The sequence below is a fragment of the Clinocottus analis genome, unplaced genomic scaffold (genome assembly GCF_023055335.1).
Source record: "Clinocottus analis isolate CAN_PGR_092001 unplaced genomic scaffold, fCliAna1.0.p SCAF_25, whole genome shotgun sequence".
Classification (NCBI taxonomy): domain Eukaryota; kingdom Metazoa; phylum Chordata; class Actinopteri; order Perciformes; family Cottidae; genus Clinocottus; species Clinocottus analis.
This window is the reverse complement of record NW_027175987.1, coordinates 3,774,152-3,792,443: the sequence shown is the minus strand read 5'-3', so window position 1 is coordinate 3,792,443 and position 18,292 is coordinate 3,774,152. Positions and strand designations below refer to the sequence as shown.

Here is an 18,292-nt window from a genome sequence, read left to right as displayed (position 1 = left end):
ACATTTTCATCAGTAGCAGGATATGCGGAAGCCTCGCCTACTGTTTAGCTGTGTTGGCTTCAAATCCATGTTTTTATGCTCCTTTCCCTCAGAAAAGGGCTGCTAGCCACATCTCTGTTCTGTAAAGCCCGCAGCCTCTTGGGAAGGCTGGTCCGGCAGAGCCCTGGGGGGAAGATAGGGAGGGGGGGGGACTGTCAGTTGAATCATCCAGAGTGAGTCCTGATTCCTCAGTCAGCTGCCTCTCAAGCCTGCCTCTCTGACCAAGCCTCACTCCCCTGAGCTCCCTGATTGCTGTCACCATAGTGATTCTCTGTGTACTGCCGGCTGGTCTCTGCACCCCCCCAAACACCCCCCCTCACCCCCCCAACCCGCCCCCCTTTACCCTGCTTCTCACAAGTCTCCAACTCGCTGCCACTTGTGCCCTATGTTTTGATTTTTGCATGACTTCCTGCCTCATTGAAGATGGACTATATGTGTGGAAGTCCTTAGCTGGCCACAGTAAAAGGGTTTCCCTGTACTTGCTGGAATACAAATACAAAAACATAGATTTGTCCCCCAGAACACACACACACACACGCACACGCACACACTTACACAAAGAGCTTCAGGCTGGAAACATAAACAAGATTTTTTGCTTTCCTTCAGTTGTGGTACTGAGCTACAAGCACTGACTTATTTGATCATTTCACAGTTTAGAAGAAAGAGTATCTTTCTGAAAGAATGAAACGCAGGGCTTAAAAATACCTTTGCAGTGCCAAAGCTCCTGTTTCCCCGAGGGCTTTCTGACTGGATTGTGATGGTGCGATGTGTCCTCCAGTCACTTGCCACCCACGCTCAAAATAGCCCCAGTTTCTTAATGTTACGTTCAGTATTAAATCATGACAGCAATGTCTACATGTGAAGCCCAACATGCGACGCACATTCGTATATTCAGAAATCATTAGAGGTCAAAAATGTTTTGATAAGCATATAAAAATACACTCTCCTGAGAGATAATTAAAATTCGAGAGACCACGGTGTGGACGGTAGTTCTCTTTCATGTTCTCCTGTTTTCAAGAGATGGATGTGTTCATTAAATCATTGCTGCACTTTGCAGACATCATGACAAAAAAAATCACATACTGTAGGCATGCAGAGTGGTACTTGGGCAGAAAGTAGAGGGGTTATTGTTGAAAGTGTTGTATTTTTTTCTCCTTCTTCAAACATATGTCTTAAAGGTGGAAACCCCAATATAGAATATGGAGAAAAGGAAAACCATCACAACAAAAAGTATTTTCTGCAAGAAACTCCCATACGTTTACATCCTATTACATCTAATTGTTTGTAATAAGTAGATTTAAATAATCCTTACTAATTTAAGTTCCCCTTGAAAATAACAATGTCACAGCCAACAACAAGAGACATTACAAATAGCCTTATCTGACAGATCTGTTTTCATGTTATGTATTTTCAATTATAACGTGATAATATTGAAAATAATGTTCTCATGGAAATGATGTTTTTCACAAGCCAACAACTAAATGTAAGTTTCAGCCATCAGATCTGGCAGAACGAGCCAGGATCTAGTGTTAAATTCAACTATATGCAGTCTCTCTATTTGATAAGAGCTGAGAAACAAGGGAAACATGTAGCGTATCTAATTCATTCTTCTCATGCTCCATAATTCAATTTCAATCTCCCATTTTGAAAATGAATGATTGTACCACCATAGAGCTCTTTAATTGGCATAGTGTTCAAGGAATGACATAGCATGGAGGACAGCTATTCAATTTTCAATTTTAGCAAAATATTACACAGCAGCTCTGTATTCTCTTCCTGTCATCTGAAAAATAATCAGTCTGACCTATCTACTCAGCGGCCTGTTGATGCTTGCCATCAAACACAGATCACACACAGAGAGAAAAATCATTGCCCTCTCCCTAGTCTTTTTCATTTGGTCCTGTTACGCACAGCTTATAACCTGAAAATTAGCAGCAGCCTGTAAGCCTCTTGCTCCAGGAGCTGTGCGACTGCTCATTTGATGTACTTAATCAGGTGCAGCCTTTGTAATGGGAAAGAAATAGGGCCAGGCTTGATTGGCCTTGATGACATCTATGCTCCAATTGTCTAGAAAACCTCCAGGTTTAATCAATCGGCAGGATGATTCAGAATCCCTGTCTGCTGTCTTCCATGATTGGCTTTCTTCTAATACCATTAAAAATGCAGGTATGGGTATGATAAAAGTGTGTACAATAAACTGATTAAGAGTCATTGCTAGTTTAGTGTTGCCTGCAAAATGTGAACGTTGTTTGCAAAATGTTTCTCACTGATACATGGAGATATTCCCTGAACACAATAGAAAAACTCTTAATTCTGTACATTTTGTAAATGTTAGGAGTCTATAAACTTGTCTTAAACTGGAATCAGCGCCACAGTTTGTATTTTGCTTTAAGTCCATTTTAATGTTTTCCGACTATACCTTGACGAAAGAAAGTAGCACTTTAGTAGCACTTAAATAGGGCTTGTTTACTAGTTTTACTTTCTTGAAAAATTTGTACTTCTTGATTCTCGTTGTTCTGAGTTTGTTCTCGTGGTTGAATGCACGTATTGTAAGTCGCTCTGGATAAAAGCGTCCGCTAAATGAAATGTAATATAATGGTTTGTGAATTTGCAAAACACAGCAAATCAACATAGCTTGTTGTTGCCATTGAATATAATTCACGTATAATGCGCAGCTTACCTCCATGACCTGCACAAGACACCTCTCGTGGTGATGGGTGATGATGACAGCGCCTCTGCCTCTTCCTCCTGCTCCGTTGCCGTGGCAACACACATGGAGCGTCGGCTGCTCAGTGACAGAACGGAAAGGAAGATGGAGGAAAACCCTGTTAGAGACGTCGAGACTGGTGTGTAAACACGAGCCGTATCAGGCTTCTTCTTCGTCGCTTTACGAGCGAGCGCACGCAGGGTGATGCCCAGCTGTCCGACACATAACAGCTGCATGTTTCGGGCTCGCTGAGTGTTTTTGTATTGACGCACTGACGTAAAGCGCGCTAACGCTCTCAAGCTAGCAGGGGAGGGCAAAGATGTAAACAAGAGGCATGGCAGCAGTTTGTTAGGAGCTGGCGTTGCTGTTCTAGACATGAGCCAACAACATGACAAGATATGTGATAGAAATGTACGTTAGCTCACGGAAATACTTCCCAAAAAATGCTGTTGACTTGACGTAAAGCAGTAGCAGGTGTAGTGGCTGTGAGTATCTGCTGCTAGCTTAGTGCTCCATTCAACTGCTGGGAGCTAATAAGCTAGCTGTCAGTATTTCTATAGTTAGGCTTATTGGCTGTTCGTCCATTAGTTCCTAACTTAAAGACATACAGCGTGAACAAACGCCAAGAAATTGGTATGGACCACTGTGTTGATAAAAACACATATGTTGAACCAGAATTTGTGGATAACGTTACATATTTAAAATAAAATTACTACAGCTGGAGAAAATCAAAATGTGTGATCTGCTGCAGATATCTTTGCATCTGTGTCGTTCACCGTGCTTATAAATAGAGAACACATTTTACATTTCTAATGCTGATGGCTTTGGGATAACCCAATGACGTTTTTCCTCACAGTGCTCACTTAAAACAGTGGTTATGCTTTCAATGTTGCTCTTAAAATATATGGTATATTGCTTCTCATTCAGTACCACGGAATTAAGTGTGGATTGTAGGTTGTAAAAGACTGATCACAAGGTAAAAGAAGACATTTCCCCAAATTAATATAGAATTAGTTTTTTATTTATTTATTTTACAGTTTTTTGTACACACACACACACACACACACACACACACACACACACACACACACACACATATATATATATATATATAATCTCGAGAGAAACTAGTATCTTTCACTTTTTATCATACAAAAGCTGCAAACACAAACATGCAGATTCATTTCAACCTTTGCATGCTATTATTATAATTTATTTCTGTTACTCCATTTTGCAACTCCTTTTCTCTGCAGTTTAAAGTCGACAAAACTCACTCTTAGTTAGATGACACATATACATTATGTACATCGCTAAGCTATTTTTATGGGTGGACATTTATCTTTTACATTTTTGTATCTTCATCATCGTGTTATTTTTACTTATAATTTTGGTCTTAAGGTTCTGCATTGCAATATGTTTTTACCTTAAGTTCAACAATCTCGGACTGTTTTATTCTGCATGGCATTTATTTCTAGCTCATTTAAAATTAAGTTTAGTTAAAGCTTTAAAGTGTAAAATTTATACTTTTTCCATAGGTGATACTAATCCTAATCATCCTAATCTTGCACATTCCACTTGTTTTTCAGGTAGTGAAACTGGAGGAGAGGATGCCTTGGTGGGAAATGTGAACAAGCTGATGGTGAGCCCACCAGGTTACTCCGGAGCTCCGCGAAAAGGACATCTGCTTTTTGATGCTTGCTTTGAGAGTGGTAAGTAGTGAACTTGCAAAAGGGAAGGCAGTAAAATAAGTTAGGAGTTAAAGTGTGAATTCAATACATGTTTTTATATTGTTATTTTCACATTGAAAACCTAAGAAAACCTCGATAGTGAAAATACTAGCAAACACTTCCTGGATAACATTGAACTGTTTTTCAGTAATAAAATGAGCCCCAGCTAATACCATTACCATTAAATTATACTACTAAATACTGCTCCGATGCTACTAATAATTGATCAATATACAGTCTGTTTTACTTTAAAAAAAATACATTCAACATCGAAGTGCTTTATATGAAAAGAAAGAGTTTGAGCAGGTTCAATTTCTAAGTAGTTTTAAGTCAATTAGAAATCTATTCTAGGGATTGGGTACAAAAGCAAAAGGCATCTTAAGCCTATGTACTTGCCTGAGATCAGTTTGTATATAACTGACTGTGAGTCTGTGTAGCTCTATCAACAAACACATATCTTGGCAACAGTATAATCAGGGACTTCATATAAAGATTTATAGAGAAGTGCTCAGCTCTTAAAATCTTTATGATGAACAACTAGAAATCAGCTCAGGAACTTAAGCGCAGGTCTTGTTTGAGCTATTTTCTTGCAGCCACCTTCTACTTCGATACCCTTCTGTAGGGCCAGTGTGGCTGATATGAGAAATATGTTTAGTATACTTGAAAGGGTGATTGACATGTCACCGTGTCTCTTTTGTTGGAGCTAGGCATAGAGTATGATTAAGTTAATGTGCTCAAGTGCCATTTGTTAATGGCTCTGTTTGCCACTTTCTCTGACAGCTGAATGGCACAACAACGAAAGTCAAGAAGTTATTAACCACTGACCAGGCCAGTTAGTTAGACCCACACACCGGCACACAGTTAAGCACTCAAGGCCAAGTAAATCAGGAATCAGCTGCTCTCTTTCTTAGACAGAATCTCTGTTTTGGAGATTAGGCTGAGATGGTGCACAGATTTCCTATTCCCACTGAGTTGAACTGCAACACTGACCTTGTTGTTTCTCTGATGTCTGGCCTTAGTGTCATTGTCAAAATTGTTCTCTAAAGTCGATTGTAACTATCATAAAGTCTCGAATGCACCTTTTCAGAGAGCAACCACTCCTGTATGGGAACATGAAGAGATAAATAAGGAAACAGGGAACCTAATCCACAGTTTTGTAGACAAGAGGTGTATGAAGATGAATGAATATAAAGCATGGCTGCGTAAAGATCTAAATAAATGTAACATTAGGAGGATTGTGCTGAGATATCAGTGTGGTGATTGCCGGTTTTATAAATGTGCCTTTTTTCCCCAGATGACATGGCCAGAGGAGCTCAGACATTGATTAATGGCCACTGAGCTTCCACATTGAGATCAGCTAACATACCAGTGTCTCTGGCTCCGGATGTATCTCCTGAATGATTTATGGAATTGATATTAATCTCTTTCCAGTAAATGCATTACTAAAGTTACAATGGGGGATGAATTGATGTTTGCCAGCTAATGTCAAATTAATGCCCTGTTGCCGTTTCAGTTAAGCATTACGGATTTTTTCCACCTTACTTGAAAGTAAGCCTTGATATTAGTTTGATCTTCTTCCATTCTTTCAGTGTACATTGTTTATGCCTGGATAACTTCTGCTAGGCAGTTAAAAGGCAGAAATAAATGTGCACAAGCTACTGAAATCACTCCATTTACTAATTATATCAATGTCATAATTTTACCATAGTGTGAATGGCATTGTTATCCTTTAAAGCTAGGTAACATTAGGGACACCAGCAGGAGTAAGATCTAATTTAATAGTTATCCATCCTTATAACCCAGCCGAGTGTTGCTACCACTTTTCCAACCAAAGTAGCACTAGCTCCAAAAGTCACTGATCAGGCAAGAAAGTCACCAACAGTGAGCCAGTGAGCCATTTCTAGAAAATGCATTGCAATTTGATTTGATTCATGAGACTCTTAAGAAGCCACTGATAAAAAAAGAGTAAATAATACACACATGTATCAGTAGAATTCATAATGTCGGCTTATTATGAACAAGCACAGAAAAATAGCATCTGTGTTTTCATTCATTACTGATTTCCCTCCGCTGAGTTATATTGCATAACTCCAACACACTTGACTTGGATTGATATCGTTAATGCGTATCCCAATAAAGCGCAGGTATCCCTTGCTCTTTATAAAGAGACTTACTCTTTATAAAGAGCAAGCGATACTTTATCCCTCGCGCTTTATTGGTTCAGTAAATATTTTCTTGCATTTTTGTTATTTTGAATTAGCTTAAACTTAAATGTCATGTACAGTAATAGTCCAACGAGAGCATAAATGTAGTTTTAATCAGTGGAAATATTTGTATTCAAAGATATACTTATTTATACAGTTTAACTTTTTAAACAACATAGGATTTCTTGGTTCATCCAACCAGGATGGCTTTAGTGCCCATATTCAAACTTGATAAGATTCTGTGCATACCTGAAGTATCAGTAAGGCTTATAAAATGAGCCGCTGTTGTTCATACATTCAGTCTGACATCTGTGATACCGATGACAGGAAGGAAATTGGAGACGAGTGCGTAAGCTCCTGTCTCATGTATTGCATGTTGGATGGCCATGTATATTTCTAAGAGCTATTGAAATGGTCTTTCGTGACAGTCTATGTCTATTTTACTCTCTCAAACCAGATTGAATAGCGCATTCCAAGAGGACTATTTCATTTTAAATTCATGCAGACCTATAACTCAGTGAGGTTTTGTGCCCCCCGCTTCCTTCCCCCCTTTTTTTCTTCCTTTGGTCGACAGCTAGCTGCATCCATGTACATTTTTTATAAAGCATATATTTTATTTTGTTGTGCTAGTATAGCACAGTATAACATATATTTGGTTTATTAAAATAGACACTGGTTATGTAAGCTGTATGCCAAAGGTATAAAACCTAATTTACATTTAGATGAGGCTTAATTCACTTTGTTGTCAGTCTTATGCTGATCAGAGTCAGTGATGGCCCACAGATTTCCATACAGGAGGCGTCTCAGCCAACAGGTCTCCTGACACAGAGTTATTCTGAACCACTAAAAGCCTTTTTTAACTTCTGCTTAACGATAACATACAGTATGATGATGATGACTGTTTTCTGAAGTCATTGCGAACCTTACTTATTGCTTTAGTTGACTGTGTAAAGCGCAATATGCAAATGCTCGTTAACATATGCAAATGTGGCTTTACTCATTGAGATCATCTTTTTATGCTACTTAGGACAATGCAAAAATCATTGTAGAGAATTGACGACTTTGTTAATCTGTAAACATTAAGTCTTGGCCCATTGCTATGTATTGTGTCAAGTGACAGAGATTCATGAAAGTGATAAGAGCAGCCTAATTGTTTTTTAGAGTCAAATCCAAATGACATTCTTATCTTGTCTTGTCACATTTGTTTCGTTACATTCTCCCAACTGTTGACATTTTAAGCTAAGTCCCAAATTCTTTTGCGGGTGGATCCTCACAATGTCGCTGACTAAAAGTGGCATCTGTCTCTCCAAAAGATGACACTAGCAGTGCAGGCATATTGTTTTACTGCACCTCTGGACCCTGCACCAGATGTAATTAAGCACTCATTGATTAGTCCGACTGCTGTCTGCTGACAATGACTAACATAGTCAAAGAAATTCCCTGTGGGGGGAAAGTGTTTAATGGGGTCCATTGATAAGCACAACCCATAGACTCATCTGGCTTCACAATCAATTCACTCAATACAATACAACTTATATGGCAGACTGGAGGAAAGATATGCACACACCGGTGTTTCTGTCAGGGAGGATCCAAATAGTCCAGGCCTTTTGAGACTCATGGATTTCTGTTTCTCTGAGTTGCTCACCTGATTTGTGTATTTTTTTCACAAAAATATCAGACATTAAATGAGCATGAAAATATCTGATTGACAATATTAATGAATTCACATTTCATGAATGTCTTATCAGACCTACTCATGTCAACATAACAGCTGCTGAAGGACACTTCTTCAGATCTAATCCAAAGAGTTTAGGTTTGCCTATTCACTGTTTTCATTTCACTCAATATCATCTTCATAATTCAAAATACAATGTTTACAGATTATTTTGGGTAGGTTAGGGAGCTAATTATGCAACAGGATATCTGACACACTAAACTATGAAGCTAGAGGAGTGAACACTCACTGCTGGCCTGATCTCATCGTCAGAGAAACGTCAAAAGTAGGTCAATGCCTGTTTTTATGCTTTATTTTAACACTTTCTCCAAAGGAAGGTTTCCACCTTTGACATTAATGACCTTATGAAAATCGCTCAAGCACTTCATGGACTTACAGATTTTAAATCACCCCTCAGTAATGATAATTGATGAAGAAATAGTTCCTTTATCGTCGAGATAAAGAGAGAAGAGAGAAAAAAACAGCTGCCAGGAGATAAGTAATGAGGATAAATGTTGAAATAATATTTCCACTGTTCACTGATGATGAAAGTTTCTTTGTTTTTCCCTTTTTACTTTTTTGCCCCCTTTTAATTTTCTCGTTCCTTTCTTCCAACAATGAACAGTGTGTTTAATCTGTCCGGCCTTATCTTTTAGCAGAAACGGTCATGTTGCGGCCGCACAGTCCCTCTAAAGAATGACTGATTAGAGTTGTAGCTAAAGCAACATTTACAGAGCAAAGACAGAGGCAGAGAGAGAGAGAGAGAAGGAGAAGGAGAGAGATGGAGAGACGGAAATAAGGGAGTGCAGAAGAAAAGAATAATATGAATACTGGGGGGGGTGGGTTGGTTGGAAGAGAATGCAGTCAAGCTTGTCGGAAGATATTTATATACTCCACAGTGCCCCATGAATCAGGATAGTTGAGTTTCCATTGATTAAAGAAGAGGGAAACGTTTTTACAATCAAGCTCAATGCTCAGAATGAGTGGCTTTGGAGAGGCCGGAGCTTGCTGCAGTATACAGCTCTGTGCCTCGCCTTGCCTCCCTCTATGATGAAGCAACCCAGAAGGAGAGGAAGGAAAGAGCGGAATACTGTCGGAAAAAAAACTGTAAAATTCGGATATTTCTCCCTTTCACATGAGGATGTTACTTAGTATTGTGAATTGTGCTCTCCTATGGCTTTCGATTTTCTACATGATCTGTATTTTTTTGTCATTTTTTTGGTCTTTTTTTTGCGTATAACTCACCGGCTTTAGATCGCTCTAACTCTTATGGGCTTTCCAAAACAAGATCCATTCGTCTGAGTGGGAGGGAGCACTCCTGACATCTGATGTATTGAGAGGCACTCCCAGTCTCTCTGTCTCTCTTACATGTCCTTGGCAGCGGAGAAGCTTCACTGCTCAAATCACTAAATGGCCTCTCCAGTTTCCCTTTTAGCAGTTTTCTCTCCTCTCTTTCTTTTAAGAGTAGAGTATGGAGATAAATTTGAGTTGTCCAGGGACTGTTGGCAAGACCGTTGCTTTTGATTTATGCTATTTATTGGCCATTTGTATCCATAAGAGATTACTCTTTATTATTATTGTGTTTTTTATTATCGCCATGTCCTATATCTGGCTTTCTTCGGGCATATTTTGTCGGTTTTATGTCCTTCCTTGTGCCATATCATGCCATGTGAATTGGAATGTGTTATATTGGTTTGACCCTGAGGGAAGCTTCCCAACAGGGGCATTGCTAAGCACTAAAACTTGCATGCAGTGTCGATAAAGTGGCCGTATATATTTTTTTGACCCGTCTTAAGCCCACTTTTTGAAGTTCTCATTCTCGGACACAGGAGTTTGACAAAACCACAACTGCGGGGTTGTCCATTAATTGTTTGATTTATTTGTTGACATCATTACTGTGTTTGCAAACAAACTTTCCAACACCTACAAATTCCCTTCGCAATGCCTTTTGATTATATTGTCTATACATTTACATGGTACAAGTATACATACACAAAGGAAGGGGCCGATCACACCAGACGTGACTTTTAAAAGCGCAGCTGCTTCAAAAACACCTTGACAAAAACGTGTCGGACAAAACAACCTGCAGCGCCTGTGGAGCGGGCCTGCGTGTGCAACCCGGCGATAAAACTTTTTGTCGCGTTTGGGGTTCACGATATAAAAAATAAAGGTTGTGATGTAGAATTCTAAAGCTCTTCATAATTAAATACCGCTAATATTAGTGCCCTGTCGCAAGTTTAATGGCAACTTAGTGGCTCACAAGTTTGTCATTTTAACTTTAAAGGTCATTTTAGGGTGGTACTTCTGCTCATTTCTGCTGCTTACAGCTTACCTTTGTTATCTTTACTTGATTGTCTGAGCAGAACAAACACTCCAAAGGTGGTCGATCTCCGAATCACAATAACTACACACAACAACCTTCTTCCTTTATCACATGGCTTCAAGGGGGCTTGACCGAGTGCTCTGCCATGGGAGGTGAGCAGTGATATCAGTAGGGTTGCACAGAATGCAGAGCGAGTGAAACAGAGCGATAATCCTGTTGCATATGGTCCCGTCCAATCACTGAGTGAACACATTGGCTCAGTTGCGGTGGTCGGAGATGCCTCCACTGCCAGGAAGTAGCACAAACAACCTCAGCGTTTTGGAAGTTAATTGTTGATGATTCTGATATGAGCTTTACGTAGGAGACCCAGACAGCACCTCACCTTCTCAAAATGCCACCAAATGCTAGCAGCAGCAGCAGCAGCAAGCATGTTTGGCACTTTTTAAATAATGAAAGGATTTGATTATAAACTGTACACACAGTGTGGCTGTGAGATTTGGAAAGGTTGAGCGGAGGCTTATTCAGACACTGGGGTTTATAAGAAAATGGCCTTTTTGTAACCTACAACTTGGCATTTTTGTTACTTCATCCGTCTTTCAGGATGTGGTTTGACACAAACAGGTTTAGCTTTGTTGTTGTTTTTAAATTCCAGCTTGAGGCGATTTTGTGTTCTAAATGTACTTTGGAGAATCACTACTCATTGGCTCGGGGCCCGCCTCCAGCATCTTGATACAAGTGTGCCGTAAGTGAAAATTACTGCAACCAGGTTTTGGCATTGCACAACTAGCGCTCGCGCGCAAGGCTCCAGTGATTCATCCGGTAATTCATTTCGAAGCAATTCCTGACACCATAAACAGAGTTTCAGAGCAGACGTCTCATTTTTCATCCCAGTCAAGACTCCACGGTTTAGAAAAATGGCGAGGATTTGTGATGCTTTACCAGTTCATGTTTTTCAAGATGCCTGTGTTTATTCTGCTGATTTATTTAGAAAACCTCTCAGTGAGATGAGCTTCATTGGTGTGCCAGGGTTTGTTTGATAACACAAATTCATGTACAGAATATGCTTATACAGTGAAGGGTGAAATACTGATAGGAGCAGAATTTTGATAGAATACATTTTGGTCTGAATCCAGGCAGCAATCTTGTAGGTCTGCTGCTCAAAGTAAACAGCATTGAAATTCACTCCTCAGGGGCAAATGCTGTTATCAGGATTCCTTTCCTGTGGACATTTCAAACAGTTCTTAATAGTGAACTTGTTGGAATGTGCTCTAGTTTTTGCAGTATGTATTTGTTTGAAGTTTCTTAGATGTTTGGCCTTATTTTGATTTTAAATATACTGTTTACTGTATTTACAGTGTTTACAGTGAAACCTCCAATGTAAAGGAAATCGTTTCTACTTAAATCTTTAGTACAACTATTACAAATGACATGAACATTTTTTCAAAAGATAAAAGCTCTAGTAGATAAAGAAAAACATTTTGAAAAACTACAACTACACTTTCCACAGAGAATTATGTTAAGATGAGATAAGATATAACTTTATTTATCTTGATGCAGCAGTTGCGATATATACAAAGTGGGAGAAGTTAAAATATAAAGAGTGCAACAATAACAATTTAAGGAAACTGCATTTATAAAGATTCATAAAACAGCACTCTTGGATATTTTTGGCCACTTAGGGGCGATGCACTCAGCTATTAAACCCCAATATTGAAAGATTATCACTCTTTAAAGTAGCTATGGTGAATGTAAATGTGTTATTTACACATCCAGGCAACTTGAGCTGAACCTGTGGCTCGGGTCACCGGATGAAACTAAGTCCAATATGCTCTCTTGTAGCTGTGGTTTGGTCCGAACTCCAATCATTATCGACTTACTCTTACGCTAAAAAAAGCTGCCCTTGTCCGAAGACGATGCCGAAGAGAGCTGTTGGAGTGAATCAAAATGTTAAAGTAGCACTGCACCCCAGAAAAACAAAAACAATAATCTGCGAGATGCTTAAATATTCGAGATGAGTCCACTGATAACTCTGTGTGTTTCTGTGAGCGACCCGGTTCACATCAACTAGCGAATTGCAGAAGTGTTTGGTTATGAAATAATTTGGACTTGTCATGTATCACATTGAAGATGATGTCGTAGCAATTCATGTGGCGTTGCAACGTTGCCAGTGAGCGTTATCAGGGAAGGACCTAATGTAAGTAAGTAGCACTGGGACACAAATCAGGACATCATATTGTTACAGTCAACACACCCTCAAACATGTATTTTAGACACTCCTGTGCATGCTTTTCTTCTTGGAACAATACAAAAACTGTGTTTAATTAATTTCACTCTACTTACTGAGATTGTCTCCCAGTGCTTCAGTTCTTGAGGGTACATCCATCCTACTCCATTATGATTTAAACCACAACACAATGCAGAGATGTCAAGATACAGAGCTGTTTGGAGTCCTTTCTTTCTTAATTAAGTCATCCCAGTTATCATCTCTGCATCATGCATTGGGCATCAGGAGCCTCCCGCTGAGATGATAAAACTTCATCCCAAAAAGCACCCTGCGCTCTTCATCAATGATAAATTATGTCGAAATTGATTTACTAAATGATGTCTCTTAATCTCCCATATCCGATTGTATGAAAATGGATTAGGCTGTCATAGGATGGATTACTTTTATGTTATATTCTTTAAAAAAAAAAAGAAAAAAAAATACATTTGTACCTTGCGACTTTTTTTAATATATATTTCTCTCTGTATCTTAATGTCTCTTAATTGCGCGATGGTTTGGTTGCTGTGCCTGGAAAAATGCTTGCTGAAAGACTCCTTGATCGTCTGCCAAGGCTTCTGAATGGCATTCAGTAATGCCTTTTCCTGCATTTCCTTTTTTTCCCCCCTTTCTGAAAAGCTGGCATTGCATTGACAGTAGCAGCACTTAATGTAATTCCCTAGATTGAAAAGCTGCTCCACAATGAGAGATTTCCTCTGCGTTGCTCTTAACTGTTGAAAAACCCACCCTTGGGTTTAAAGACATCCTCTCTCCTGATTTACTGAACTCCTGGATTCAATCTTGCCACTTCACCTTTGAGCCTGTTAAATATGGACCAATCTGATTAGCACACACAATACTGGACTGGTCAATCAAATAAATACAGAAAAAGCACCAGTGGTTAAGTAGATTTCAAGAGGGATTCTCGACATTAGAAATGGAGATCACGTGTTTTAAGTACAGGCAGTAGTACTGCCTGTACTTAAAACCTGAGAACAAATACGGCCGAGTTTATGGCTGGACTGGATTAACTGGGCGGAGAAACTGTAGTCTACTTTGGGGTGATTTGTTTGCAATTGAACTGCAGGACGTATAGACAGTGGAAAGAAAAACAGTTGCTTTTTGTCCGACTCGCCTACATTTTCAATGACTGGCGTTTTTCAGTTCTTCTTTCCTTCCTTGCTGACCTATTGGTTATTGGCCAGTGATTTCTTGCCTCCCTTGTTTCTCTTCTTTTCTTGCATTGGCTCGCTGTGTTCTTGAACTCATTACAGAGGCAATCAGCCCCAGGCGTCGAAGTGTGCACCCAGAGGGAGCAATAACTGTAAATAAACACTACTGCAGGCTCTCCGATAACATGTTACCAAGATGATAACAGCCCTTCTTAGCAGGCCTGTTGACCTTCTCCTTGCCTTAGGCTTGCCAAGGACTCCTCAGCTCCCCACGCTTTTATCTCCTAACTCTCCTCCACCACTGGAGCCGCTGGAAAGATTACTACTGAGGAAGAGAGAAAAGGGATGGAGGGAGGGAGGGGGGGGGTTGTTACATCAAGAGAATACAGAGGAGAGGAGAGAAAAGCGATGAGGGAGGGGAAGAAACAAAACAAGATGGAACAACAAAGAGTCGACCTGGGCAGTTGTCCCACTGCCACCTCCTCTGTCCAGCCCCAGTCTTTGTCAGGCTCAATATAATTAACTTGTTAAAAGATAGCATGGCATTGGAACAGACCTGTGGCCACCAACACACAGGACACACCGAAAGCAAAAGATTAAGAGAGAAATACAGAGAGTGGGAGAGGGACGGGAAGATGAGTAGACAGAGAGAGGATGAAAAACATGGCCGTGTCCGAGTTCTCATGAAAATGTCATCCAACCTGCTAACACACCGGTATAGGCTTGAGAAACAGATGAAAGTAAAGATCGCAATTGCTCATGGTTCACTCCCCAATACTAATGCCGAGTGTCTGACAGTAGCATGTCCAGCGCTGTGGGGCTAAAGTACTGTCTGGATGAGATTGATAATACAATTAAGCCTGTCCGAGTATGAATGCATCACTATGACCCATTACTACACCAACCGCTTCAGATGGAGCATACCAGTCTAGCTCTAGGGCCTTTTGGACGGGGGGAAAAAAAAATACAATTATAAAAGGCCAGCTAGAAAATGTGTTCTCTTTAGAATGTGCAGGCAGGCCTGTACATCATCAGATATGTGTGGGCTGCCTGCATATCTCACTACTGTCCCCGGGCCCAGTTTTCTTCATATTGAAACGAGGAGCTCACTGGAGCATAGTCGGACTCGTAACAATATGATTTTTTTCCCTCTCATATTGTCCCCTCTTATTGTTTGCTCTTATCCTGGTTTTGTTGTATATTAAGATTATTTTCACAATTTTCAGCATTATGTTTACAAATGCACAATCACTTATTGTGTGTGTGTGTGTGTGTGTGTGTGTGTGTGTATGTGCGTGCGCGCGCGCGCGTGGCTATATAACACCTCAGACAAGATGAAATTGTGTCTTTACTTAAAGACAATATCGTGAATTTACAATCAAGGCCATGGTTTATTAACAGATCATGTTCTCGTTAAAGTGCAATGGCGATATTGAAAGATATTTAAAGTAGTCAGAGGTTTGTAAATTAGTAATGTTATAGTTTGTTGAGAGAATGTCTCTAATTGCTGGTGGGAGTATAATTATGGCACCATGGCATGCTTAATTAAATGGTCATGGTTTGGGTAATAATCTCTTGTCTTTGAAGGCATTGATCATCAAACCGGTTATTTAACTGTAGACATCAACGATCTGTTTCATGTTGAACTTAGATTAACGTGAGCTTAGCTCCGTTTGGGACAGTATCATTCCCTTCATGGCCATTAAGCCATGAAGGGAATGATACTGTTGCATGGCCTTGCAACTGTGCCAAAGTATCTCCACATCCCAGACATTCGACCTACTCAACACTGATGAAGCCTCATAATGTGATTGGACTACAGTACAAAGGTTTCTTTTATTGGACAGGCGAAATGATTAACAGGGGCCATCACTTTTTGAAATTACACATGGCATGTGAATATTGTTGTTAAGGTGTCTTATCATCACCATGACTTTGCCAAGCAACCAGCAGAGACTCCAAAAAGTGACTGCCAGGAAATAACCTGGCACATAAATCCCCATGAAGCCACGACTTGTTGCTTTTACACTTAAAACAAATGAGATGTTATTTTGTTAATCACTAAGTGGATTTAGTCCGGCGAGCTGTTTCCACTTCCAATCTTGATGCTTTGCAAAAAGCTAACAGGCTGCTTGCTGTGTAGTGTACAGACATTCGAGTGGGATACGTCTTCTCATCTAATTCTCTGTAATGAGCACATTTTTCAGAAGGTTGAACTATTCCTTTAAGGTTGACTTGAAAAACAAAAATCCAATCCCGGCCTTTAAAACAGTTTTAAAACATAGACTGCAGTTTAGTATACCTGTTAGGTAGTTAGATTGTGGAAACTTGGAGGTGACCTCTTTAATCTTGCCTCCAGATGAAGTGATAAGGCATCAGGGGAGAAGGCAGGCTTTAAGAAGTCATGAGGCAGGAGATTGATGTTGCCTCTGTGACAACTTGCCTTTAGACGAGGGGAGAGAGAGAGACGGGGGGAGAGAGAGAGGGAGAGGGAGAGAGAGAGGGAGAAAAACCAGACGTTTAGCTGCAGGTCTAAACCGAGACCCCTTCACTATGGCTGCCGCTGCTGCTGGCTGGAATCAATTCTATCTTTATCAGTCCCCCTCTTCTGTGTCCAGGAATCCTCCTCAGACCGCAGACCAGCCGGGGGGAAAACTGATGTGTTTTCCAATAATGAAATGGAACACAGCAAAAAATACGTTTTAAAAAGGTGGCTGGCTGGTCTCCCTCAGCGGTACAGCACTCGTTTAATCTCTTGTCTGGTGTTTAAACAAAGTTGTGGCTATGCCTATGTCCGTTAAAAGAAATTGAATGTGTAGCTTGTCAGCAGGATGTGTTGTTAATTTTGGTAAAGCAAAACTAATTGCTGTAAAAATCATAAATCATGTACTTTTTTCTTACATATTTGTGAAAACCTGTGTAATATGTAAGATTTAGCACACGGCAGCCGACACGTCTACTAAGTAGGAAGCACTGTAACCACAGAGTCTATTTCGTTTTGAAACAACTCCCTATTACCATTCTAATGGCTGGTTGTGTGAGTGAGTTCCACCTCAGGCCTGAGGCAGGCGGGCCTGCTGCTGCTGTACGATGATCCATCTGCATGGCAGAAACCATCCATCCAGTGTATAGCTACAGGCTGAAGGCCGGCCCATTGTGTGGGCTGAGCACTGTGACTGCTCCCTCTTGTACCTCCATAATGGGATTACATTAGCCAGGTTCTTCTGCTCCCTCTCCAGCTCTCTCTCTCTCTCTCACACACACACACACACACACACACACACACACACACACACACACACACACACACACACACACACGCACACACGCACACACACTGAGGCAGTGAGCCCATGTGTGAATGACTGACTGTCCACTTGGCCACCTCGTGTTTGCACCCTGTTTACTTGCCTATGGCCCTGTGTAATAATGCAGGTTTCATACCCGTTCTACAAACACGTTTGTTTTCAGCACTAACATATCGTGTTACGTGATTTCCACTTTTCTTGAAAAAAACCCCCAAAACCTCTGAAATTTGCCATTTTTACTTAATTTGTTTTCGTGTGTGTGTGTGTGTGTGTGTGTGTGTGTGTGAGAGAGAGAGAAAGGGAGACAGTGGGAGTGGAGGGATTGGAGAAAGACCGACTAAGATAGAGAGAGACGGAGGGTTTTGTTCAGGGTTTTCCTCCAGGAGAGGCTGTCATGTGTAAAATCTTGTTCAGAACCAGCAATTGTGTTTTGTTGGGCTCCACCAGCAGGGCTAAGCTGTTCGTTGAAAACCAATTTGTTAATGTCTAACTGCTGCACTAGTTTTCCCTCAAGGACAAAGATTGATATTCAACATAACCTGCCAAGACACCACTGAAGAAGAATATGGAGAGTGATGATACTCAAGAGGAATTATGCAAGAGATCTCAAGGACTAGAAATGGTATTTTTTTTCCCCTCCCTCTTTCATATCTTCTCGTAGACTGTAGTCCATTAGTTTCACTTACACTAATACAGTCTGTCTGTTCCATAAAGAACCCAAAATAATTCTTGACAAATCTGGTGTACTGTGCATCGCTTCTCAACATCAGACAGACTGAACATAACTTATCTTTGCTTTATCTAGTTCAGAGGGCATTTCACAAAAATCAGTTGGCCG

At 40.3% G+C, this 18,292-nt stretch overlaps 2 protein-coding genes across 6 annotated transcripts in view; one reads left to right on the top strand and one right to left on the bottom strand.

The window, feature by feature from the left end:
• Nucleotides 1–2,857, bottom strand: part of elavl4 (ELAV like neuron-specific RNA binding protein 4) — a 78,923-nt gene extending 76,066 nt beyond the window's left edge. For all 5 annotated transcript variants that reach the window (XM_068591289.1, XM_068591292.1, XM_068591288.1 and 2 more), the window contains exons 1-2: nt 2,720–2,857; nt 3–163 (exon numbers count right to left, since the gene is read on the bottom strand). The gene's annotated coding sequence lies outside the window, so the exon portion shown is untranslated. The remainder of the gene's footprint in view (nt 1–2; nt 164–2,719) is intronic.
• Nucleotides 2,777–18,292, top strand: part of agbl4 (AGBL carboxypeptidase 4) — a 242,737-nt gene continuing 227,221 nt past the window's right edge. The window contains exons 1-2 of the mRNA XM_068591298.1: nt 2,777–2,885; nt 4,333–4,455. Coding sequence (XP_068447399.1) covers nt 2,813–2,885; nt 4,333–4,455 — 196 coding nt within the window. The 5' untranslated portion in view covers nt 2,777–2,812. The remainder of the gene's footprint in view (nt 2,886–4,332; nt 4,456–18,292) is intronic.